General features: G+C 44.5%; 2 protein-coding genes across 7 annotated transcripts in view; one reads left to right on the top strand and one right to left on the bottom strand.

Annotated features, from left to right (window-relative positions):
- LOC141788681 (uncharacterized) overlaps positions 1–1,512 on the top strand; it is an 18,116-nt gene extending 16,604 nt beyond the window's left edge. The window contains exon 20 of the mRNA XM_074667662.1: positions 1–1,512. This exon is cut by the window's left edge and continues 374 nt beyond it. The gene's annotated coding sequence lies outside the window, so the exon portion shown is untranslated.
- A 94-nt stretch (positions 1,513–1,606) lies between these two features.
- On the bottom strand, positions 1,607–23,980 carry prkaa2 (protein kinase, AMP-activated, alpha 2 catalytic subunit). Of its 6 annotated transcripts, XR_012598164.1 has the most exons (11): positions 23,845–23,970; positions 18,907–19,048; positions 17,881–17,974; positions 15,885–16,029; positions 14,275–14,362; positions 10,428–10,652; positions 10,187–10,349; positions 8,418–8,756; positions 7,222–7,348; positions 4,636–6,955; positions 1,607–4,594 (listed from the first exon to the last, which is right to left on the bottom strand). XR_012598164.1 is itself a non-coding variant. In XM_074667668.1 (10 exons), exons 3-10 carry the CDS (start codon positions 17,938–17,940, stop codon positions 6,705–6,707), a joined length of 1,398 nt encoding a protein of 465 aa, XP_074523769.1. In that variant the 5' UTR covers positions 17,941–17,974; positions 18,907–19,048; positions 23,909–23,980; the 3' UTR covers positions 1,607–6,704. The 6 variants fall into 6 exon arrangements, 5 of the variants coding, with proteins under 5 accessions (XP_074523769.1, XP_074523764.1, XP_074523768.1 ...); XM_074667668.1 differs by having other exon boundaries at positions 1,607–6,955; positions 23,909–23,980; XM_074667663.1 differs by having other exon boundaries at positions 1,607–6,955.
- Positions 23,981–24,814: the final 834 nt, after the last annotated feature.

Below are 24,814 nucleotides of genomic sequence, written 5' to 3' on the forward strand. Positions count from 1 at the left end.
AGGATGAATGGAGCAAAAAATCACACAGATTAATACCCCTGAGTAAAACTACAGAGAGACAGGAGGATGAATCACTGATCGCTGTATCCTGTGATAGCCTGATATTAAGGTTCAGCTCAATGAAGGGAGAGACCAGCCTGTGCTGATCTGCTGTCACACCTGTACACAGCTGTCACCTGTTTCCTTTGTTGGCCAGGCTCAGACAGACCTCTCTGTAACTCTCCTGTGATGGGATCTCTTCTCTGTTATCTCTTTTGCTCTGTTTCTGCTCCCAACCATCACCTGAGCTCCACAGCCCTCACTCTGTTTCCTGTATCATGCTGTTTTTGTACATCTGTTTTTACATCTTAATGTAGACGTTTCTGTTTGTGGTTATAAATCCTGAGAGGTAATTCATCACAGGAATCTCCTGATATGAGTGTTTAAATGCTGATTTGGTGTTTCATAAACCTGAGCCCTGTTTTACACTTAACAGCCCTGTTTCCATCAAATGGTTCAGTTCAGATGGTCTCAGTACTACACCCATTCTGGGGTGTTTCTTTGACTAAAACCAGGACAGGTCCCCAAATCACCAACCCGTACCCCCACTTTCTGGTACCCTTCTGTTGGGGTGCCAGACTAAACTGATCCGACCCCAGAGGGTGGAGCTAAAAACACTGTAGACTGTTGATCAGTGGAAAGAATCATCATCTGCTGTATTTCTCCTGAAACAAAGTTTGATTGCTCTATATAACAAAGAGCCACATGCAATTCACAAAGAAGACAAATTGCTGGATGTCTTCCATCGTTGCTCTTGTTTAATGTGTGGAGTTTTTGGATTTATTAGCGGGGTACGATGTGTCACGCTGCTATGCCATAGCCTTTTACGTAGCTTCTTTGGCTATCAGCAGCCAGCTTACACACCACCTACCAAAAAAGGAACGGTTGGCTGTGAAAACTCAATCAGATTCTGGCTTTACACATCCAACCTGTACCAACCTGTACTGATCCGAGCCAGACCACTTGGTGGAAACAGGGCTTAAGTGACCTGACAGGAAATAGGATGGTTCAGAGGGACTCAGTGAAACTATTTGCTAAGATTGCATATTTCAGGACTGATGTGCCCTAAAGTGAGTCCAAGATGAGAATGGAAATCAGAACCTTTAGGGGACCCATTTGAACCGTCAGGCTTCTTGACCTGCTACATGGAGACATGTGCTTCTTGTGAGTCTTTTAGGCTTTAATAAATCAAATCAAATCAAATAATGTGAAACAGGGTCCAGGTTTAAACTGGTTCCAGTTTCTCTTTGCCATGGTCGACTAATCTTTACTGAGGTATACTGTCAGCTGTCAGCTGGTGAGTGACAAGTATTACCCCCACAACGTCATGATCCCTGCAGTTTATTTCCATCAAAACACTCTGTGATACCATCTGTACTCTGTGTGTGAGCATGTGTGTGAGAGAGAGAGTGTGTGTGTGTAAAAAGTGACAAAGACGTTTTCCCTTTTTTTTGTCTGTTTACTGTTTTTCAATAAATACTCATTAAAGTGCAAATTAAAACAGCAACAACATGCAGTGCATAACAAGAGAAGTCCAAACCACCACACACACACACACACACACACACACACACACACACACACACACACACACACACACACACACACAAAAACAACTTTGGTACAGCACGTGTAGTTCAGGCTTGCTGGCATGGTTCCAGTTACACACACACTCACACTCACACACACACACACACACACACACACACAAACACACACACGCACGTTAACATGCCAGTGGCAATTGCATACAGTTGTCATGTGACAGAACAACATCTGACTGTAAATACTAGATGTACATAAGTTTGAAACACGACCTTCGACCTCATGGTGTCAGATTTGTTCAGGTGTGTTCCTGTCAGGGGACAGGTGGTCTAGGACTGGGGGACAGGGTATTACAGCGTCAAAATGGATCAGTGTGTGTGGAGAGGCATGTGGATTACAGCAGGGGGCAGAGTTCCTCCCAGTCACAACACACACACACACACACACACACACACACACACACACACACACACACACACACACACACACACACACACACACACACACACACACACACACACACACACACACACACACACAGGAGAGTGACTGAACGACAGCCACAGTGTCGGCAGGTGAAAGTAGGTCCATCAGAGAGCTCAGGTAAGAGCTCCTTAAAGTGACAGCACCTGTTTAATATGGGTGACTCTCCTTCTGATGTCACACAGGTCTGGCCAATCACAGCCAATACTACTAAAAGGGATGTGTACAGGCTGAGGCACTGTCCTCATTTATGATGATGTCTTAATACACACTAACTCTGTTCGTTTCAATCACATCACTTCAACAACCGTGGAGGTGGTTTTTCCTCCTGTGGGGAGGCCCAGGCACCTCCTGGACCCTCCTCTGGACCTAGCTCTAAAGGTGTGCTCAGATTACCTATGTAGACTCTGCTCCCATTGGTGGACGTTTACAACACAAATCCTCACCAGATGACCTCATGAGAGTGAGGGTCCATTTCTGTACGAAAACGTACCTGTGTTTTTAAAACAATGTTACTGTCACTGCTCTCATACTTCTATGCGTCCTTTACGTTGACATTGCTCTTAACTAATACATCCACCAAAGGGGGCACCCCAGAGTCAATAGTTTCTGACAACAACAAACTCTGCCCCCGCGACCCGTCCCGGATAAGCGGAAGAAAATGGATGGATGGATGGATGGACAACTCTAAAACAAAAATGGCAACTGTGGAGGAGGTATTGCTAATGGACTTCTTGCATAAAAGACAAAAAATGGAGGTTGTAGTTCCTCAACAACTCACGGTTTGGCTCAATCACCAAATTCCCCCTACACACTCTCCCTACATACTAACCCTTTCGGAGAGTCCGCCACATTGAGGGCCGTTCCAAACCACATAGTGCGAAGGGAGAGAGGACTGTCAGCCCAAAAACAGCGAGCCTGCATTGATGCACACTTTGGATGGCTTTTTTCAGGAAGTGCAACATTAAAATGGAGGAAACAACATATAAATGTAAGTACCCCATGTGTCCAACATGTTCCCTACACCTTTGTCACACTGAGAGGGAATCACAAAGTGAGGTAATCACTTTGTTTAAAAAGATTAAACAAAGTGTGTAGGGGGTGGTTTGGGATTGAGGGGCCATTTACACGACAACGGTTTTAAGGTGAAACGCAAAAGTTTTGTTGCGTTTTCCACAGAGACAGCGTGTCAGCCGACCTAAAACGCAAACTTTTGAAAGCCTCCGGAGTGGGACTTTTCTGACACCGTTGCTGTGTAAGCAGTAAGCCGGCATTTTCAGTGGAACTACTGATGTCACACTCCGCCTCGCACAAGCGCATACAACAGGACAACAGTACGGTTGTTACGATCATTGCAAACTTCCGCATCGTGCTTGTGCTGCTCAATCTGTTGTATCTGCTGACTGTCTTCATACCAAATGTGCATCTGTTGCTCAACTTTTGCACTTAGTATTCCCCATACATCAGATAATCAGCTCAACCCTACTTCAGTGGAGATCTCCCAGAAGCTGCTTCTGAACAAAACAGTTATAGCACCACCTACAGGTCTGGCATGTTCACTACAGCGTTTTCAGTCTCTCTGCGTTTCTGTGTAAACGCAGATCTCTTTCACTGCGTTTCAGCGTTTTCAGATGAAACGTTGCCGTGTAAACGGGGCCTGAGCCTTTGTCCCCTAGAAGTTCCTCCATTGTTATTTCTTCTTAGTGTCTCTCTAGAGCGAAGTATCAGTCATCAGTAACAGCAGCACTGCTGTTACTGCTGCTTCTTGTGGTATTGCTCTGTTTGGTATGTATTCGTAAGCTCTATGAAAACGTGCAGAAATGAACACAGAGCACAGACACAAGGCTCTATCTGGATTCGTATTTAATGTTAAGCATAAACTGGACATGCACCGATCGATCGGTGCTGATTTCCTTAACTATGGGGGGATCAGTGATTGGTGATCAGAGACTGGTGATCTGCCCATCCTTACATATGAAACTGATCTTATATACCTCTGGAAAGGTCTGACAGCCAGCCTTTGTTGCTTTTTGGTATTGGCCCAAATCGGTATCGGCAGGTAAGGCTTTTTAAAGATCCATGATCGGTGCACCCCTAGCATAAACAGGTCTTTAGAGGATGGTTGGGTAAGGCCTGGCACTGAAAAAACTGAAATCTGAACGAATATGAGCCACACTCACCTAATAGGTCTGGAAAAATGGCTGATTTCAAGAACTGCTGATTTGCTGGGAAGTGTGTCAAAAATCTGCCAATGGGACAGAATAACACACTTGATCAGTTTCTTACCACAGGCATCAAATCTTAATTAAACACTTGATGTGATTTCGCTTTTTGCAGTGTGGACACAGGATCCAGTCTTAGACTCTCTGAACACATCCATCGAAATCTTGAACTATTTATGTCCTCTGACCTTCACAGGTGACTTCAGACAGATCACCATAACCACCAGACCTTGAATAAACACTTTTCCTGATGTCACCCTGCTTGTGCAAAGTGGCCTAAGACAGAGACTGTGTTTAAAGGCCGCCTCACCCTCTGACTGAGCTGCTCTGACAGCATGAAGCCCACTGCTTCACCAGGAGAACTCTGTTGGACCTTCTGTTGTTAGTTTTCTTAAGCAGCAGCACTCTAAGGTCCAGAATAGTATGTTACTCCTGCTCCTGAGCCGATAGGAGGGTTCTCTTGAGCAGCAGCTTCACCTCACACCCCCTCAGAGCCAGACATCATCTACCAGCTCAAGTTTGATCTGTGAGGACATCAGGAAACCCAGAGCAGGAGCAGGTACAGGAGCAGTGAGGAACACACACAATGAAACCATCATCTCCACCTCCAGTGGACACACAAAGACCCTTTCAACACACAAACACACACACTGCAACACACACTGACACACTCTGCACACACGGACGTTCCAGTCTTTAAGGCAACGTGAGGAAGGTTTCTGAGGCTGTAACTGTCCTGCAGCAGATACACACCATCTCACAGAAATGGTCTGAAGGTGTGATGGTCAGCAGCTTGAATAAAGAATCATACATTAGGTAAGGAGGTGTTGATTCTTCAAACAGTGTCTATAATCACACTGGACATCACTGTTTGAACTGATATGAGACTGAGATGGTGTGTATCTGGCCTCATTAGGACACACTTGTCAGTGTCCTGCTGTCTCTCTCCTGCTCTCTCTTTGTTCATCTTTCTTTTGTTAAATGAAAATAAACCTTTGTTGATGCATAAATAACAAAATACCTACAGTGTCTACAAAAATAAATATGGATCTGACCTCTACCTGTTCACTGATAATCATCTCTGAGGTGTCTAAAGTCAGTTTTTGGTTATCTCAGCCCTCCTCTCCAGCTATGATTGTAATATAAATATAATACACATGGAGATAAATGCTGATCCTCTCAAACGCTACACCATATAAAACCTCAAACCACCATGCTGACAGCCCTCAGACGAAGGACCTAAAGGAGCAGTGTGTAGGATATGTCTGCTGGTAAGTCTGCAGTCAGAGAGATCATCTTCAGCTGCAGTAGATTTCTTCATCTCCCCTGAAAGAGGCTGAAGTTTTGTCAGCCACGCAGCCATCAGTCTGTGTAGGTCTCCTAGTTCAGCTCCATTACTCAGAGCCTGATGTTAAATCTGTTATAAAAACCTAACTCAGAGGAAGGAGCTGAATACAGACTCACGAAGACAACTGTTGGAAAGATGAATCTGGATCAGGATTTGTCTGTTTAAACCTCTGTTGATAAATCAGCTTCAGTAAAAACATTGGGAGAATCCTTGCTTTGGAAAGATTTATGCAAACAGCAGCTCAAATACTGACTGTATCTTTACTGTCTTTATTTTGCTTTAGACCTCTGAAGATGTGCTGGTGAATGAGACACCAAACAGTTCACACGGGGCATACTTCTGCTTTCACCTTTGGGCTATGACTTGCAAATCTGTTCTGAGGAGATCACTGACAAGCTCCTCTGAGCCCTAGGGGGAGCCAGAGTTGATGTAAAGAATCTCTGTATCTGTTTATTACAGCTGTATTTATCACCCAGCTGATGTCTGCTCTCTTTAATCTCAATCAGCGGCTGCCTGGTTGTCTCTGAGTTGGTTATCTTTAATCCTGTGGGGCTGGTTTGGCACTGACTGCAGCTCGTCTTCATCTCTGAGATGATACATAAATAAAAACAGAATTCAAAACTGTATTTCTTCTACGTCCTGTAGGTCCTACACACTGGACCTTTAAGTTTCAGCACTTCTAACAGAGTGTAGATATGTGGGGGTGGGGGGCAGTTAACTTGACCTTTAATAACCCCTTATGAAAGCATCTTTCAGTCTTAGCTCCTCACCTTTCAGGTTGACATGTTTCAGTCCCAGAATGAGTTTGGAGTGTGTGAGGTCTGATGTTTGAAAGGAGAATCTGTGTGAAAACCAGGACCAGGAGGTACTGGTCTGCCTGTGTGAGAAAGGCTTCCTCTCTGTGTCTCAGCAGAATCCTTCCTGTTCATCCGTCCGGTTCAAAGGGACAGGAGCAGAGCTGAACAGAGACAGAGAGAGGAAGTCTTCATCCACCCTCCCTAAAGCCCAGGTCAGCGTGAGGCTTCAGACCCTCTCAGACATCCAGGCAGGAGCGAGGTCAGAGTGTGTCAGCGAGCCAGTGTGGTGATCAGACTGGCACACATTTCAAAGAAGTCCATGGTGTGTGACCCCTGACGAGGAGCCAGCTGAGGGGAGCTCCCCGACAGAGAGCCAGGCAGGGAGGAGCTGAGCTGGGGCAGGTCTGTCGCCAGGCTGGCCGAGTCAATGCTCAGTCTGGGTCTGTGGAGCCCGGCCGTGGAGCCGGAGCGCTGAGGAGTGGACGAGCCGGACTTAAAGCCCACTGCTTCAATGATGTCATCTGTGGGTCATATTACATGAGGAGCAGTAGCATGTCAGAGGATCTGGGGTTAAATGAGCACATTTGAAACAAAGTTTGAGCCAGGGTAAAATTAACCAAACTTCCTATAATGCCTCTCTGATCTGCTCAGGTACAGCAGGAGACAGCTCCAGACTGGCACACTGGTGCTTCTTCTCTCAGGTAAACCTCTTACTGCTCATATCATGACATGAACACCTGTTCGTCTGCAACCTTTAATGAAACTGAGAGTGAACAGGTTTACTGACCATCAATGCTCTTGAAGTCCAGCAGGTAGGACCTGTTGTCCACTTGGTACAGCTGCAGACTCATCTTCACCAGATTTCCTGTTACTGGATTCTTCCTCCTCACTCTCAGGTGGTACGGGTTCACCACCTGCATCACAGAATAACGCACACACTGTATGAACACTGATGGTACTCAGAGCACTTAAATCTATCAGACCACCAGTCAAAGAAACCAGGAACCATTCAGCATCATGGGGTGCTTTGACTCTATCTCAGTAAGTTCTCTCTGCTTCATTTTATTCCTGCTTTTCTAAAACAGAAAATCTGAAAACTCATGGATAGCAACACTAATCAAATTTAATCAATAGAAAAGCCTTACAGTTATCATTCTGATTAAAGAGCTCTCATACATTGGAGGATCAGTATTTTCCATGAATTTACACAAACTGTGTCAAAAACCTTACACTGGGTGCGGGTCTGATAAGTTTGTTTTTTAAAGCAATGTTGCCTACGGCCCTGTAACCTATGACCCTCTGACCTACAACCAGGAGAAACTACAAACACTGAGACCTACAACCCTTTTCCCTAAGACCCTGTATCTACGACCCTATGACCTATGGCACCGTAACCTTTGACATTGTAACCTATGACACTGCGACCTTCAAACATATAACATTTAAACCTGTGACCTGTGACTAAGTGACCTATGCCCTGTGATGCACAACCCAGATATCTCTGACCCTGATACATAAAGCCCTATTATGTATGACCCCGTGACCTATGACCCTGTGATCTTCTGCCCTGATACTAACAACCCAGTGATTTCTTAATGCTGGTACCTACAACCTCATAATGTGCAACCCTTAAACCTACAACGCTGTGACCCACAACTCAAACATATAAAACCTTCTGATCTAAAACCCTGATAGCTACAACCATGTGACCTCCAACACAATCATGTATAACCTTGTGGCCTTTGGCCCTGTGACCTATGACCTTGTGACCTGAGGTGCTGAAGCTGTGGAAGAGACACTCTGACAGCTGATCCCCCGACAAATACCCCACCCCTGTTTGGTCAGAGACAGTTTGGAGATGAGAGGCTCTAGAGGGTCTTGATAGAGTCTGAATCAAAGCCCAGCTTTAAAGCTTGGATAATCAGAACACAGTTTAGGTTGAGCAGCTGTGTCGCCATGCACATGCAGGATGTTATTGGTTACCTTCCAGTCAAAGCCCAGCTGTCTCATGGCCCTGTACACCTCGGCCATGATGTCATACGGTCTGCTTTGACTCCTGATCCCCAGGTGCCACTTGGACTTCTTTACTGCCAGTGGTTTGGGCCGGGTCGTGTTCAGAGCATCCAGAGGACAGCGAGACTTGGGGCTGTCAGCCAGAAGTGGGGGCATTCTCTCTGGGTGGGGTTTGACCCCGGGGGGCAGTTGCATGCCCTCCTCGATGAAGGAGCCCTGGGGAGGACTGGAGGCCAGGTAGAACTCACTAGCCTGTGTCATGATGCGCCGGTTGTCAATGATGAGGTGATAAGCTACGGCGAGCTGATCCTGTGTGGACGGAGCAGATAAGGAGATACTGACATCAAGCTGAGGGCAGAGCTGAACAGCTCTGGTGTCAGTCTGCTGGAGAGAGTCAGGATTTAAAAATAGATATCAGAGCAGATCAGCAGAAGGCAACTGGCTCAGACTTTTTCACTGATCTACTACCACTGAAGTACCCAAAGTACCAAGAACCGTCAGTGCCAGGAACCATTTCTTCAGTCACTCAGTATGTGTTCACCATGGACCTGAGAACCTTGGCAGAGGAGTCTGCTAAATGTTTTTGTCACCTGTTCCTATCACAGTATTCACTCCTGGCCTGATACTCAGCCGGGCTTAAAACACTCATGGTACCAGAACTTTAAACTCTGAGGCCCCGTTTACACGGAGACTCCCGCAAAGATTCTTCCTTTGCGTTTCCAAAAGCCACCCGCGTTTACATGAGGACGGCGTGAAAACGATCCGCATTCATACGACTCCAGGGGGAGAAGTCTCTTCTTCTGTTCTTTCTTTTTCTGCAGTTTTGCTGTGTGAGACGGTTGGCAATCCAACGATGACGCGCATTACCGCCACCTACTGGACCAGAATGGCTCAACTGGAAATGTGGCTGTGCGCGGAGCCTTCACCTGAAACTGCAAGTGCGCATGCGGTGACGTCAGCGTTTCACCCTGAAACGCTCCACTCTCTGTTTACACGAAGCTGGATGGAGGAGCGGATTCAAATCTTTCCACTCTGGGGAGCGTTTTCAAAAGTTTGCGTTTTCACTGAAAACGCAATGTGGTCTCATCTAAACGAAAGGCCAAAACGCAACAAAATGTTTGCGGAATTGACCGTTTTCAGGGTCATGTAAACAGGGCCTGAAATGACTCCTGTAAAGAGGACATGACACAACAATTCATCCACATCAACATTTGACAGAGACTGGAGAGAAACATATTTCAGAGGAGAGCAGCTTCCTCTGCAGCACAGAGGTTACTGTAGGTCAGAGTGGGGTCTGCTCTCTGTCTGCACACCCTGACCTATAGTAACCTCTGCTCTTGAGCTTACGTCAGATGGACTCACAAAGTTTGGTGAAAGGAAGAGGAGACACACAGCAGTGGAGCAGATACATGGCTGCAGCTGCATTACACCAAACAGGTCTGTGTGCAAGTTTTTGTTTAGAGCAGAGGGACATGAACATCTGATGAGCCTTCAGATGAAAGCCTGCTCTCTGCTCCCACTCTGAGCTGGAAACCATCAAACTAAATCCACACTCAGTTTGATGCTCTGAGCTCCAGCCCTGAGCAGGTTCCTGCTGTTCACGCACAGCCCAGGTTTCACAGCTTGACTCTCAGGAGACTGACCTCAGATAAGGGGTACTGTCTCTGACAGTGTGTTAGAGCATTTAGCACAGTATGACTCTAGTAAGTGAATCACTGCTTCATAAACGTCCTGTGTACCTGAGGATCCCCACTGTAGAGGCTGGAAACCACCTCAGACTCAGTGCATTCAAACTTCTCACACACTTCTCTAATGGCCTCTTCATCCAGCACAGTGGCATCGTACGACGGGTCCTCGGGGAACAGGTAGCCTGGCAGGTCCTGCTTAAACCACTCGTGTTCCCTGGGAAAAGAGAGAAGGTGGGTCAGCTCAGATTGCCTCACAGGGAGAGTCACGGGACAAACATCCAGAGGTCAACACCTGATGTCCTTGATGGTGGCTCTCTTCAGTGGGTCCACCTGCAGCATCAACATGAGCAGAGAGGCTACAGAGCGGGTCAGGTACTCAGGAATGTAGAAGACCCCTCCTCTGATCTTTTTAAACAGCGTGGGGACGTGTTCGTCATCAAAAGGCAGCGTGCCGCACAGCAGAGCATACAGTATCACACCACAGCTCCAGATGTCCACCTCTGGACCTGCATACAGCCTGAGAGGAGACCACACACAAACACAGGGACCATTTTACACACATAGGCACTGTTAAACACACAGAGGTATCTACATACACATACACACACAGGCACCATTATACACTCACACACATACACACACACACTGAACAATTTATTGAACTGAAACCAACATCACAATGTAGTTAAATGCAGTTTTTAAATCTTAAAGGCTGCAATTAAAAAAAAAAAGTCTAATCTTTGCAGACCTGGAGGGGATACACAAACTTGTACTCGTTCTTCCTTAAAACCAGCAAAAGCCAATCTGCTGTTTCTTTTGGTAAACCCCTGTGAGCTACGGAGATCCTTTCAGTAGAATGACTGTGGCCGGCAGAGCCAGACCCCTGGTTTGTTCGTATGTTTACAGTATCCTGTAAGTTATACTATAGAGTGATTTATTGCTTATGTTTAGTGAATAATGTGGAATGTAACCCTCAAACATTACCAGTCTTATACCGCAGTAGGGCATGCAGGTTATCATTTTAACACTCTTATCGTATCGGTATCGGTATCGGTATCGGTTGATATCCAAATTATAGGTATGAGTATTGGGACCAGAAAAGTTGGACCCCCATTTAAAACCCAATTTTCTAACGTGAGCAAAGCCAGTTATACTGTCAAGCAGTGGTCATCAAATCTTTTTGAACCCAAGATCTCTAAACACAACCTGTGCGAAACGCAAGACCATTTCTAAGCATTGAATGCTTGAGGAAAAATGGAAAACACATAACATGTATTTCCACTTTTAACCAGCCTTGTTGCATGAATTATACTCAAATCCCTTGTATTTAAGTATTATAAGCTGTTTTCCTTACCTGCTGTGGATGTTATAGCTTTTACCTTTTACATTCTGAGAAAGTGAAACTGTAACATTTGTTGAATAAATTCTCAATCAGTGCCATTCAGTTACCTTCAGTCACCTGTTGCACCTAAAGCAGAATCAGCTCAATACACCATATAAGAGGCACACAAGTTAGAGAGACAGATGTGACTGCATACTGTCAGTGAGTGCCTTGTAGTCTTGCTCATAGCTACAAACACACACACAGAGAAGTAGATGGTTTCTGTACTTTGATCTGTCTGCATCTGACTGTGTGTCTATCAAATTAATGTGGTGATTAATTGAGTTACAAGGAATTTTGCACACACACCATTTTTTCATTAAATATGTTCTTGCCATTACTGCTTTAATCATCTTTGTTGTGATAACTCAAAAGGTTTATCTTTTTATTTTATCTTAAACACTGCAGTAAATCATCAGACTGGTTGATGCATATTGTGTATGGTACATTTTTTATACTAAAACCATAAAGTGGGATTTAATATCTATACAACAATAGTTACTAATAGCTGTTAAAGTAGAGAGTGAAGTTAAATAAGATAAAATGTGACAAATGGTGACACCCACTGCCCTCATTGAGCCACCCCAGTCTTAAAGCCTGGACACGCCTCTGCACAGAGGCACATAGTGACAGTGCAGTATGAAGTTGACAGGCTTTCAGATGGTTTAAAAACAACTGGAGGAGAAAATCCTCAGTTTATTTTTAAAAATAGACAGGACAACCTGAAACTTCTGTCCCAAAGAGAGCAGAAAGATGACTCCTGTATGAAAGGGGGGGGGGGTTAACCATCAGCTCTTTGGAAATACACACATCATCCGTCTCCTCAAACTGATTAAGATGAAGTTTACGGTAAATATGACCCACAAAGTGTGATAGGGGAACTTCTGCTTGTGTTGAATTTACATAAACAGGATACAGGATATTCATGTTATGATGTGCATCATTACAGCATAACAAAACACAGAGTTAGATGATAACACGTCTGTAAACACTGTTAAGTGATCAGAGTAAGATAGAATCAAATTTGTCCATGAGCTTCTTCAGCCATAACCCACATTTCTCTTTAGTGTGTGTGCATTGGGGTGGTACTTGTCGTGTGCAACACAGAGTGATTCATTTATCTAATATTTCTAACATCTACCAGGGAAGCTTCAGAGAATGGCCAATTGGTCACGATGGACAGGTTGGCAACCTAGGTTGTAAAGCCACTGCAAACAGTCAGTGACACATAGCTTTGACAGAGAGGCAGTGGAGTGAAGCCTCTGTGGATCTCACTGTTAACAGTGAAGCTAAGACTTAACAGAAGAACATGGTCAACTCTGAGGATGGAATGAAACTGGTTCTGTTTGTTTTACAGGTCCTTAAAAAAAAAAAGAAGATCTGTACTCAGACGGGGCCATATTTTACTTGACCAAAAACACAAATAAATAGACTCCCACCGAAAACTCTGATATCGGTCTGCATTCACGCTTTATTTAGAGAATTTTCAGCGCGTTACTTTCACACAAAAACACCGCTAAATAAGGCTCTAGTTCTCATCGTGTCTCTTCGTCCTGGCAGACTACCTGCGTTTGTTAATATCTGGCACGCCATGCGCGCGGACTGATACACTAAGCCCCTTTAAGTTCCGTGGCGTTGCCCCTCTTCTCCATGCTTGTTTTGGTTACTCATAGTGTTTTTCCGCCAATTTCACTTCCGGTTCCGGTCAGCAACAGACATTTACAAAATAAAAGCATGTGAGCAACATGCACTAATGTGCAATAAAATAATCAACGGCGTTAATAGTTCGACGGGTTAATTCAAAAATAACGCATTAACTTGCCCAGCACTAATATATATATATATATATATATATATATATATATATATATATATATATATATATATATATATATATATATATATATATATTATGTATAATTTAGTAAATTGTTTCTTTTACCATCAGTGTTTACTTAAATCAAGTTGGGTTTTTTTATTAAGTATAACATCCTCAACATCCTCTACTTCTTAACTCTGTTTTAGTCTTCAGTGTAAGATTAAGACATTTGATTGTTTATGTCATCACTTTTGTTTCCCTTTGTATTATTTTTTCAGCCATTTGCTTGTTAGTGTTAACAGTAACACTGAATACAGATTTTTGTTTTACTGTTAGATCATTTTCTCCCATACCTCTGCCCTCCTTTATGTATCAATTTAATTATTTAATTAACTAATAATTAACTTTTGCGTTCGCTACCGGGCTGCATGACAAAAAATCAGCAAAGCTATTGAGACGTTCTATCTTTTTGTTAACAACGACGCTAACATGTGGTTACTGAAAAATGTAGTTAAACTACCGTAAAATACCAAATAAACGCTGGGTTCCAATTAAACGCCGGGTTCCAATTAAACGCCGGGTGTAGCAGCACGTTTAGAAAAAGAGACGCCCGTTCCAAATAAACGCAGGGGGTATGGTAAGTTACTCGGCTCAGCCTACGAGCTGCAGTCAATTTCCTTTGTATTTTTTTTCATTCCACGGTCGTAGTTAAAGAACACACATGCAAACGCTGAGCTTACAACTGACAGTTGACTCTTGAAAACTGATTTTTGTAAAAGAAACATAATCAGACTGTACTTTATTAGTAGTGGTGCAACGGATCGTGATTGATCTGTGATCCGTTCGGATCGGCGTAATTGGTTCGGCACACACATGACCCTACAGCAGTGTTTTTTGTGCAGCAGAAGCCCAGATGCACACACCAACACACACACACACCTTCCTGAGATGACCTCTGGGGCAGCGTAGTTGGGTGAACCGCAGCTCGTGCGCAGAAACTCTCCATCTGACATCATGTTGGACAGACCTGTAAATCAGAGCAGTTGTGCTGCAGTTCACAGGTTAATGTAAAGAGAGTAAGAAGAGGAGGAGGAATGGGAGAAGGAACAGGAGAAGGAGCAGGAGAAGAAACAGGGGGGGGGGAGAAGAGTCATAATGATACCTTGCTCCTCCTCTGACCTCTCAGTCTGTGATCTGTGAACACAAAGCTGGTCTAATTGGATGAAGAGGAGAAGCGAAAAAAAAAAAGAAGAAGTAGGAGGAGAAGAAGGAGGAAGAGAGGAGGAGGAGGAACAGGCAGAGAGTCACAGTAATACCATGCTCCTCCTTCACCCTCTCAGGCTGTAATGTTGAACACAGAGCTGGTCTAATTGGATGAGCTTCTCAGCCAATCACTGAGCAGCAGACGCTCTGTGACATGCTGACCTTCCCTTTATCTTTCCTCCCTGTTGCCTTCACCCTCCCTCTCTCTGCCCTCAGCCAAAACACCTCTCCTGCTGCTGCCCCCCACCATCCCTCCTATCAGATGACTGCGGGCTCCAAGGCTTCCTGCCAGGCCTGATATAAGCCCCTCTCTACTCCTCACAACCCGCTGTGCACGGGGCCTCTGTGAGCCTCTCCAAACATTTCCCTGCTTCATGGGGCTGTTTCATCAGACACTGATGCCCCATTTACACCATAACGTTTCATCTGAGAATGCTAAAACACAGTGAAAATGTAGTGAAAACAAATCTGCGTTTACATGGAAACTCTGAGGGACTGAAAACGCTGTAGTAAGCACGCCAGGCCTGTAGTCGGCGCTGTAACTGTCTTGTCCGGAAGCCGCTTTTGGGAGATCTCCACCAAAGTAGAGCTGAGCCGGTCATTTGGTTTATTGGGGAATACTAAGTGCAAAAGTTGAGCAACAGATGCACATTTTGTTGAAAGACAGTCAGCAGATACAGCAAATTGAGCAGCACAAGCACAACGCCGTAGTTCACGACATTAGTAAAAACAGTACTCCTGTTCTCTTGTATGTGCCCGTGCAAAATAGGCTGTGACAGCATTTCTACTGAAAACGCCGGCTTACTGTTTACACAGCAACGGTGTTGGCAGCGTTTCAGAAAAATCCCACTCTGGAGGCCATTTCAAAAGTTTGCGTTTTAGGTCAGCTGAAAAGCTGTTTCCGTGTACCCACGAGGCTGAATCGCAACAAAACTTTTGCGTTTCACTCTAAAACCGTTGTTGTGTAAATGGCCCCTGAGTCTTTCAGGTCTTTATGGTTCAGAAACTGCTTACAGTGACAGGCGTGAACAGGGACTTCACACCTTTCCACAGGTGAATCATAGAACACACAATAAGTTCTCTTAAGCCTAAAATCTACTTGCGAAGTTACACAGAATCAAACCTCCTCCTGTACTCAGCTGGGGTCTAATCCAACTAGTCTCTCTTTCCCACCTGTCCCTCCCGACTCTCACCCTGTTTCCTGCCCGTTCCACTGCCCTGTCCTCTGGGACAAAGGCAGAGTAAATAATGAAAAGAGAAAATCCAACTCTGTTTGAGGCTCCTACCGAAGTCTGCGATCTTGGCGTTCCTGCTGGCATCCAGCAGGACGTTCTCAGGTTTGAGGTCCCTATGGACCACCATGTGGCGGTGGCAGTAATCCACTGCTGAGATGATCTGCTGGAAGAGACGACGGGCTTCTGTGTCCTCCACCTAGAGACCACATGAGGAGGTGGTTAGAGAGTGTTTCTGGTGTGAATGTGTGTCAGGCTTAGTGTGAGCTGCAGCCTGAAGGTGGTGTGCTGTTTGGTGGTGTGTTGTTGCAGTGAGTCCTGCATCATCAGCCAGTCACAGCGTGAGGATGTATCATAACGTGTACACATCAATAACATGTCCCTGTAAACACTACAGCCTCTCCTGCAGCTTGCTTCTTTGGTCACATGACATGGTGACCAGAGAGGTCAGAGTAACTGGTGCTGAGGAGCAGGAGCATGAGGAGTGTCAGAGAGCTCACCATCAGTGTGTGAACACCTAAGACTGCACAGAGGGAACCAGGGATAAATGCACATGGCTGAAGGCTCTGGTAGAGTTTGTCAGGGTAAAATAAAAGCTCAGTGACAGAGCCTCAGAGTCTCAGAGATCCCTCTCACCTGGTTCCAGCACACCTCCTGACTGAACACATCCAAACTATGAGAAAACATGTGAACAAGATCATGCAGTAAACAAAGAAGTGGTAAACAGAACACGTTTCAGGTTCTTCAAAGTAGCCTCCTTTGCTTTGATGACACATTTGCACACTCGAGGTATTCTTTCCTCAGCTTTTGTCACAATCTCAGTCTCAGCCTCAGCCTCTGTCTCCAGCCTGCCTCTCCATTGCTGCAGCCTAATCAGTGTGACTGTACTGGAAAGACACTCCCCCATCATTCCAAAGTGTGCGGGTTCAGACCCTGCTCAGAACTGTGCCTTTAAATATCTGCCAATAAAGACTGTTCATTGTTTGTCACCAACTACTTGCTTCTGGGTCCTCAATACAAACGTGTCAGCTTTATGAGGTCACCACAGAAATCCATCTGTGCTCTTTCATAGCTTTGATGTATTCATTTTTAATTTACTATGTTGAAAATGATAAAAAGAAAAGAAAGAAAAAACATTTGTTGAGAAGTTCAAACTTAGACTGGTCCTGTCCCACAAAATAAAGAGACATTCAAAGGACATCCTTTCAACCACATTTTTGGATGTCTAACTTTGGTCTCTTGAGGGTGCAGACTGTTCCTCCAGTTGACTGAACATACACCGATGACATCCACAGCTTCTCTGTAAATGAGCTACCCCCCCCCCCCCCCCCCCCCCCAAATAAATAATTAAAAAAATAAATAAATAAATAAATAAATACATAAATACATAAATACATAAATGAACACAAAAAAAATATCGTGGTCCATACCGGGACTTGAACCAGTGTCCCTCCAGATTCAAAGCCAAAGAAACAGAAAATATAAATGTCCTTACAAAACTAATGTATAAAATTTAAAACTCAGTGTCCCAAGTGAGCATGCTGACTCTGGGGAGAGGTGGGCTCAGGAGTGGAGGAGGATCGGGAGGAGGACTGATCAGGTCAAACTGTGTGACAGAGGGTTGGGTCTTTTAAACAAGAAGCAAAATAAAAACTGAGTATCAGAAATATACTGAGGGAACAGTTTACACACAGAACTCTGTTTCCCACATGCTGATCTTTGCATCATTACAATTATTGGATTGATCCAAAGAGCTGTGATGGACTGAGAGAGTGAGAACACAGACCCAGCAGATACTCAGTGTTCACAGTTTGGAGGGACTGCTGCAGCTCTGCTGTGTAGCAGACAGCTCATGACTTCAGCAGTAATTCACCTGCCACTGATCTGACGCCCAGCCACAGCTATCTGATGCATATCAACCTCTCTTCACTTCCTGTCCTCCCCTGCAGCTGTCCTGCCTCACATTGGTAACACATCTCTACAAATAAACCTAAAAAATTAGAAGCTGGACCAGTCTGTCCTTCGGTGAAGGCATCAAACGCTGTCTCACCCGTCCATGTTTGCAGATGTAGTCAAACAGCTCTCCTCCAGACACATACTCCATCACCATGAAGAAGTCTGTAGGTGTGCTTATCACCTGGTACCTGCAGAGACAAAGATCTTATTACTGGAGGAGAAACCTCACTCCTGCTTTAATGCCTGTCTACATCTCAGCCTAATGAAGAAACACATGCAAACACACACACACACACACACACACACACACACACACACACACACACACACACACACACACACACACACACACACACACACACACAAACAGCACATTTCTTCCATAAAGGTCAGGTGTGCTGTAATGCAGAACCAATCACATGAACAGTTGCTTCTGAGACATTATGCACGTTATTACCGTCTACTTCACTTTGTCAGCTGAGCAAAGACAGAGACCGTTCAGACACATGTTCTGATTCTTTCAATCTGCGCTGCTCTTAAAAATCATATCACATGCTGCAGGTCCCTCCTGCAGCTATTTTAGACCACAGCCATGGTGCATTATTGGCTTAAAATACACGTGTTAGTATATGAATGTATATGTCTGTGAGAGAGAGAGCCCAGCCTGCTGCAGCAGCAAGCTCACATATTTGACATAGCTCAAAACAGACTGACCCCAACCATGAACTAAAAATATACTAAGAGACGGGGGGGGGGGGGGTTGGGACAGAGAGCAGGAGGACATGAGCATAACAAGGTCAGAGAAACAACAGAGGGAGCAGAGACACCTCCATGAGGACCAGGTCATTAACTCAATCTAGGCATTTGAACAGACAAGAGCAGACCTCCAGGCTCCTGTGTGTGTGCGTGTGTGCGAGTGTGTGTGGGAGAGAGGAGGAGGAGAGCATGCTCAGTACAGCTCAGCAGACGTAAACAGACAGGGAGAGGCAGCAGGGGATGCTACAACAGGACAGAGCAGCTGAGCTGACAGTTCTTCTGGGTCTTATGAAACCTAGCCGTCCACTCTCAGCTTGACGCTGTGCTCTGTGTGTGTGTGATTCTGTGTGTGTGGCTCACTCACAGCTTGATGATGTGGGGGTGTCTGAACAGTTTGAGATTCTGGATCTCTCGTTTGATTTTCCCGACCACATCCAGGCTGCGGATCTTCTGTCTGTTGAGGATCTTTACGGCCACCTTATGCCCTGTCAGCTGATGCTCACCGACTGAAATTAACACAGAGAAACACAGACATGAAGCTGATAGAGCTGCACACACATGGGAAATACATGAAACCCCTCACATTATTTCACAGTTATGAAGTGAATACTGCTCACATATCATTCCTGAGTAAGGGTCAGGTTTTAGACCTTCGAAGCTGCACAGATTGGAACGTCTTTGGAGCTGCAGCCACAGGGGAATATGGACTTTGTGACTCTGTGAGAGCTTACATCAGTTTTTGTGAGGACCTGTGTGTGCAGACCAAGACCATTCAGACGTACAGCAACAATAAACCTTGTTTTACTGGGAAACTGAGGCCAGGGAGGAGGCCTACAGAAGTGGGGACAGGCTCCTGTACAAGCAGGCGAGGAACACACTGACAAAGGAGGTCAGAGCAGCAAAGAGGAGCCACTCTGAAAGGCTGAAGAGACAACTCTCAGTAGGCCTGTCACGATAATCAATAAATCGATTAACCGAACGATAAATAAAAACGCCCTCGATAAGTTTGCCAGCCTCGATAAATTGACACGTGCATGCATGTTTGTTTTCCTCCTCTCTTTCGACCAAAGAGGCTGAATGAGAAGATGGCTCACTACGTCTATCTTTCTTAACATCGGGGTGCATAGGTTCTATAGCGGATTTAGCAGATTTATAGCGGAGTGACCATCTGTCAAAAATGCAATGTTTGGGGTGAAGACGGGGCTGCTGGCACGTACACACAGAGAGAGCTGAAGCGAGCGTCCTGAGGGGTAAGGAGGAAACACACGCTAATATGAGTGATGGCACAAAAGATACGGTTCTTAAGCCACCTGCCACAGTCCCAGTGTGGGAATATTTTGTTTTTTATCAGAATGAACAAAGTGTGAGCTTATTAACACCAACGAGCTGATATGTTGCATTTGTTTGAAAATAGTGGCGACGAAGAAGAAGAAGGGGAGGTGCAGCGGAGCCTTGTTCTTTGACAATCTGCTCTTACTGAGGCTTTTGGTCGGCAGAGTAAAAAGAAATAAAAGCGCCAAATGGTGAGCACTCAAAGACCGCTACATTGCCAAAGAAATACAGCCCTTCAAAACGGTTGAAAGCCAGAAATGTTAAAAATGTTTGACAGACAGTACGGATTGACTGGGAAAAAGTACATGTTACAAACAATTAAGGAACTGTATAAACTCCCTTTGATTTAGGCTATAGTTTTTATTGTTGTTGTTTTTTTTGGAGTTTTGTTTTTTCTTTAGAGACAGGGTCTATGTTTTATTGTTTTTGATTAGTATTAATTATTTTCATTGACATGTATTTTTTTCTTAAAGAAAGTCCATTTCATTTTCATTGTATTTTTTTTCTTGTTTGTTAAATTTATTATATTTTTTGTTTAATTTGTTTTATTTAAAAGATCCTGACCTTTTCATATCAGTTAAATACTCTTAAGAAATTAAAGTTTCCTGCTTTTAATATGGTGTACTCACTTTATTATCCCATTTATCATGATTACATCAATGAAAAAAGGGGGAAAAAAATCAAAATAATATTGACAATAATATCGTTTATCGGCAATAATATTTTGGAAAATTATTGTCTAGAAAAATTTGTTATCGTGACAGGCCTAACTCTCAGCCAATGATCCTGCATTAGTCTGGAGAGGTCTGCAATAGGGGTGCACTGATCACAGTTTTCTGGCTGATCACACATCTTTTAAAAGCCTGACCTGCCGATACCGATTTGGGGGCATAGCGATTTTTAGGGCCCGAGTCCATCAACCAACTGTTGGACAAGAGCCCCATTGAAACCCTTAGGATTTTTATTTTTCTTTCTACGCCTTTAACCCCAAATTGTATCCCTTTCATTTGAGATAAATGGGAAGCCCCTAGCCCCAAAATTCAGTTATTGCTCGGGCTACTTTGAACCAAAAGCCTGAAATTTTTTGGCTGGATTTATCAGGTTCCCACCTGCAAAAAAGTCTCATATGATCATGGCGAATTCCCAACAGGAAATTCGTAATTTAGACTTAAACATCGGATTTTGACGATTTATAGCCTCGGTATTTGAACGGACTAGTCCAAGGTTTTTGATCTGATCAACTCTAAACTTGGCTTGTGAATAGTAGACCCTTTGATGATTAAAAGTTAATAAAACATTTATAGAATCTAAATGTGCGTAGCCAGGACATGGTTCAAAGTTCGGCATTTTTTCAACTTTGTCCAAACTGCACAAAAACGGATGCACATGTTCAGTGTTGCGCCCCGGACGCAGCCATGTCATTATTTCCACCTGAAAGTACAGTGCCCTTCAATGGCAATGGCCCAAAATGGCCAAGCTTACGTTCACAGGGTACATATTTGAACAAACTAGTCCCAGGTTTTTTCACTGATCAACTCCAAACTTGCCTTGTGTATACTACACACATTGAAGATGAAAAGTTATTAAAGGATTGTTACAATTCCAATGGGCCTGGCCACAAATGACCCCCAAACTTGACCATTTTGCTGCTTCATTAAAATGCACATACATGTTAAGTGTCTAATCCCCTACACATCCATATGCTTCTTTTCAGGTAAAAGTACAGCGGCTCCTATGCTGAACAGGAAGTCATGTGTTTTACTCTGACATTAAAAGCTCTACCCTTTTTTGACATTTTCTTTTCAACGGTACTCAGAAATCTCTCTCAAGCCGTCTTCAAGCATCACTGATCAGGTTATGTCCTGGAGTTGAAGGGTGTGTCTACACCATCACTTTAGACTCGCAAATGTGGCCAGAAACCAGGAGGTAACAGGAACTCAGTCGCACAAGGTCCAGTGTCCCTCAAATTTCACACACACCATCAAGGTCCATCTCACAACACTTCTGTAACCTCAAATCTCTGCTGCTATAATAGCGCCACCCTCTGAAAATGCATGATAATATCTATTATATACATTCTCACATTTGTTCCCATTTTTAAACACGTTGTCACTCACATGTGGCGGCCAGGACAAGCGGCGGCTAGAACATGCTCCGATGGGCACACGATGGGCGAGGGCCCGCTTATCGCTGCTTGCAGCTGTAATTTTTTTTTTTTTTTGTTATACCTGACAGCATATACTTACAATCTTCTTTTATTGAAAATCATTGAACAATACCTGTGATACAATAAAATCTTTATGTTTGTTTATGTTTAACTTAGACAACTAATAAAGTGTCCCGAGTTTTAGGTCTCAGAGCAAAAAGCAGCAATGGCTGGCTGTCAGACCTTCCTGGGGGTATATAAGATCAGTTTCATATGTAAGGGTGGGCCGATCACCAATCCCCTGATTAATCGGCCAATCGATCGATTGGTGCATGTTTAGTCTGCAACATGCCACCAACTACAGGCGACCAACCTGTACCAAGGATCTGTGCAGAGGATATGAGCCAGCAATTTCAGAGACAACAGATCAAGAGGGCTCCAGGACCTGATGGTGTCTCCCCCTCATGTTTGAGGGCCTGCGATGACCATCTTCACCCTGATCTTCAACAGATCTCTGAAGGAGGTCCCCTCCTGCCTCAAATGCCCCCCCAACATCCAAGTCCCAAAGAAACCCCCCACCCCAGGACTATATGGCTACAGGCCCGTCCTGACATCTGTAGTCATGAAGTCTTCATATGGCTAGTGTTGAGCTACTTTAAGGACACCACAGGACCCTCTGCAGTTTGCCTACAGCCCCCCCCCCCACCCCAAAAAAAACACACACACACACACACACACACACACACACACACACACAGCTGGCTTGACTGACAGCTGGGCACGGTGTAGCTGTCAATGGGGAAATTAGAGGCCTCACCTGCACCTCCTTACCTGTTTTTAGGTCAAACAAAGCTTTGATGACTAATCATTTCTGATATGACACCCACTGGCTTGGAAACTTCACAGCAAACAGGAGAAAAATCATAGACTATGTTCATACTGCAGGACAGACACAACAGCGGCAGGTTAATCTTTTGAGGATGTAACACCAGTGCTTCCCCACACGTGCAGATAATAACTGAGCCGTTTGATAAAGGATTTAAGGATTTAATTTGATTTAACATTTCTATCTTAAACAGATGAGACTAGAGCAGTAAGTATATGCATCCTCTCCCTCATCAAACCATCAGCTCAGCATGAAGTGATAGTCTTCAAGGCCTGGACCACTTTCCTCCATGCATCATTGTAGCATGGAGCTATGTCAGCAGATGAGTTTGACCCCCCACCCAAGGCGGCGTTAGAGCTCACAAGGTCACGCCAATTGTCCCCAAAAGGCCAAGAAAACTGAGCTCTCAGGCTCACCTTTACCTGGGAAGGATTTTCTCTTCTTGGTAAACAGGCTAGAAGACGCTAGCATTAGGCTCACATAGCAACGGCATTTATGGACATACTGTCAACATGAGGCTCACAACCGCGCGCACACACACGCACACACACGCTGAGAGCGTACAGACGTCCTTCACCTCTCAAACTACTCCACCTTTAACTCCTCATTCTCTAATTTAAGTGTCATATGTGGGTTTGACCGTGCATCCCCTGAGGCTGCCGCCCTCCAGGTTAAGACACCAGCCGTAGCTGATGATAGGAGCCTCACACGGTGAAGACTGTGACTTTGAAGCGCGTGAATGCTCAGAGCACATTTACGCTTTAAAGCCCTTTGACGCTGCCTTTGCAGAGCCGACTTACGCTGTTTGCGTACGGACCGCCGGTAAGTTCAGCAGCGTCAGTCAGACACGGTGAACGGAGATCATTTCACTAGGTTAGGGAATAAACACAGGTTACCGTTCACAGTCACCGCAGCACTGCACCACACCGTCACTTAACTCTTCACTTTCCCGAAGGTTCCCACCCCGAGCGTGTCTCCCAGGATGTAATGTCCAATCTTTACCCGTCCTTCGTGTTTCTGTTGTTGCCGCTCTGCCATCTTCTCCGTTACCGACGGCTGGTCTCTCTCTCTCTCTCTCTCTCTCTCTCTCTCTCTCTCTCTCTCTCTCTCTCTCTCTCTCTCTCTCGAAGGGGGCGGGGCACGTCACCGAGGGCTGGAAGAGCAAGGAATGCACCGTCCAGACAAACGTCATTACCGTGACCCAGCAGCCCATCTAAAAGCAGAAGGAGTCTTGACTTGAATCAACCTCAATCCATCTTTGGGGCGGGTTAAGGCTCTCTTACCGGTTACCAAACCCATGTGAGTTATTTAGACCTGTAGGTGATGAAACCTTGATTAACTTTATTATCTTCTTTGCCATACCTACCTTAACTGCCAACACTGAATTGTCACACAGATATTCCATTCCTTGATTTGATGTGATTTATTTATTTGCACAGGGAAATATACATAAGACAAACATTTTTTTAAATAAAAGCATGCTGTGCAGGGGAGCATGAGAAGACCAAAAGGTCTTATAGGGCCACCTCCCCAAAGATCTTTTTTTTTTTTTTACATAACAACAGGCATGAGCAGTCACAAAGTACAAAAAGTAAAATGAAATTATACCATATTTACTTGTACACATTTTCTACTTTGTATTTGATCAACATTATTCATGAATCAACATTCTTTTTAATTTTCTTTTAAAATTATTTATCGTGGATATCACAGGAGTTAAATTATTCCAGAGAGAAGGCCCTCTATATTTGAGTGTGCTTTGATTGAACGAAGTCCTACAAAAGGGCAGATGCAGATCTCTGCAGCACCTGGTGGAGTAAGCGTGAACATCTGAAGAATACGTGAAAAAATGGTTATATGCTCTGGGATTAACATTGGACATATGCACATATCTATACATGAAGAGGC

Source organism: Halichoeres trimaculatus, unplaced genomic scaffold, assembly GCF_033239565.1.
Source record: "Halichoeres trimaculatus isolate MK-OKI-2021-1 unplaced genomic scaffold, fHalTri1.1 fHalTri1_scaffold_4, whole genome shotgun sequence".
NCBI lineage: Eukaryota > Metazoa > Chordata > Actinopteri > Labriformes > Labridae > Halichoeres > Halichoeres trimaculatus.

What these genes read in the sequence shown, in the direction of transcription:
- prkaa2 (XM_074667663.1), bottom strand. Translation starts at nt 23,944, where the DNA reads ATGGCAGAGCGGCAACAACAGAAACACGAAGGACGGGTAAAGATTGGA. An exon ending in CACCCCCACATCATCAAGCT is followed by an intron (nt 17,975 to 18,906) that starts GTGAGTGAGCCA and finishes TTGTCTCTGCAG; the next exon opens with GTACCAGGTGATAAGCACAC. An exon ending in CGCCAAGATCGCAGACTTCG is followed by an intron (nt 14,363 to 15,884) that starts GTAGGAGCCTCA and finishes TCTGATTTACAG; the next exon opens with GTCTGTCCAACATGATGTCA.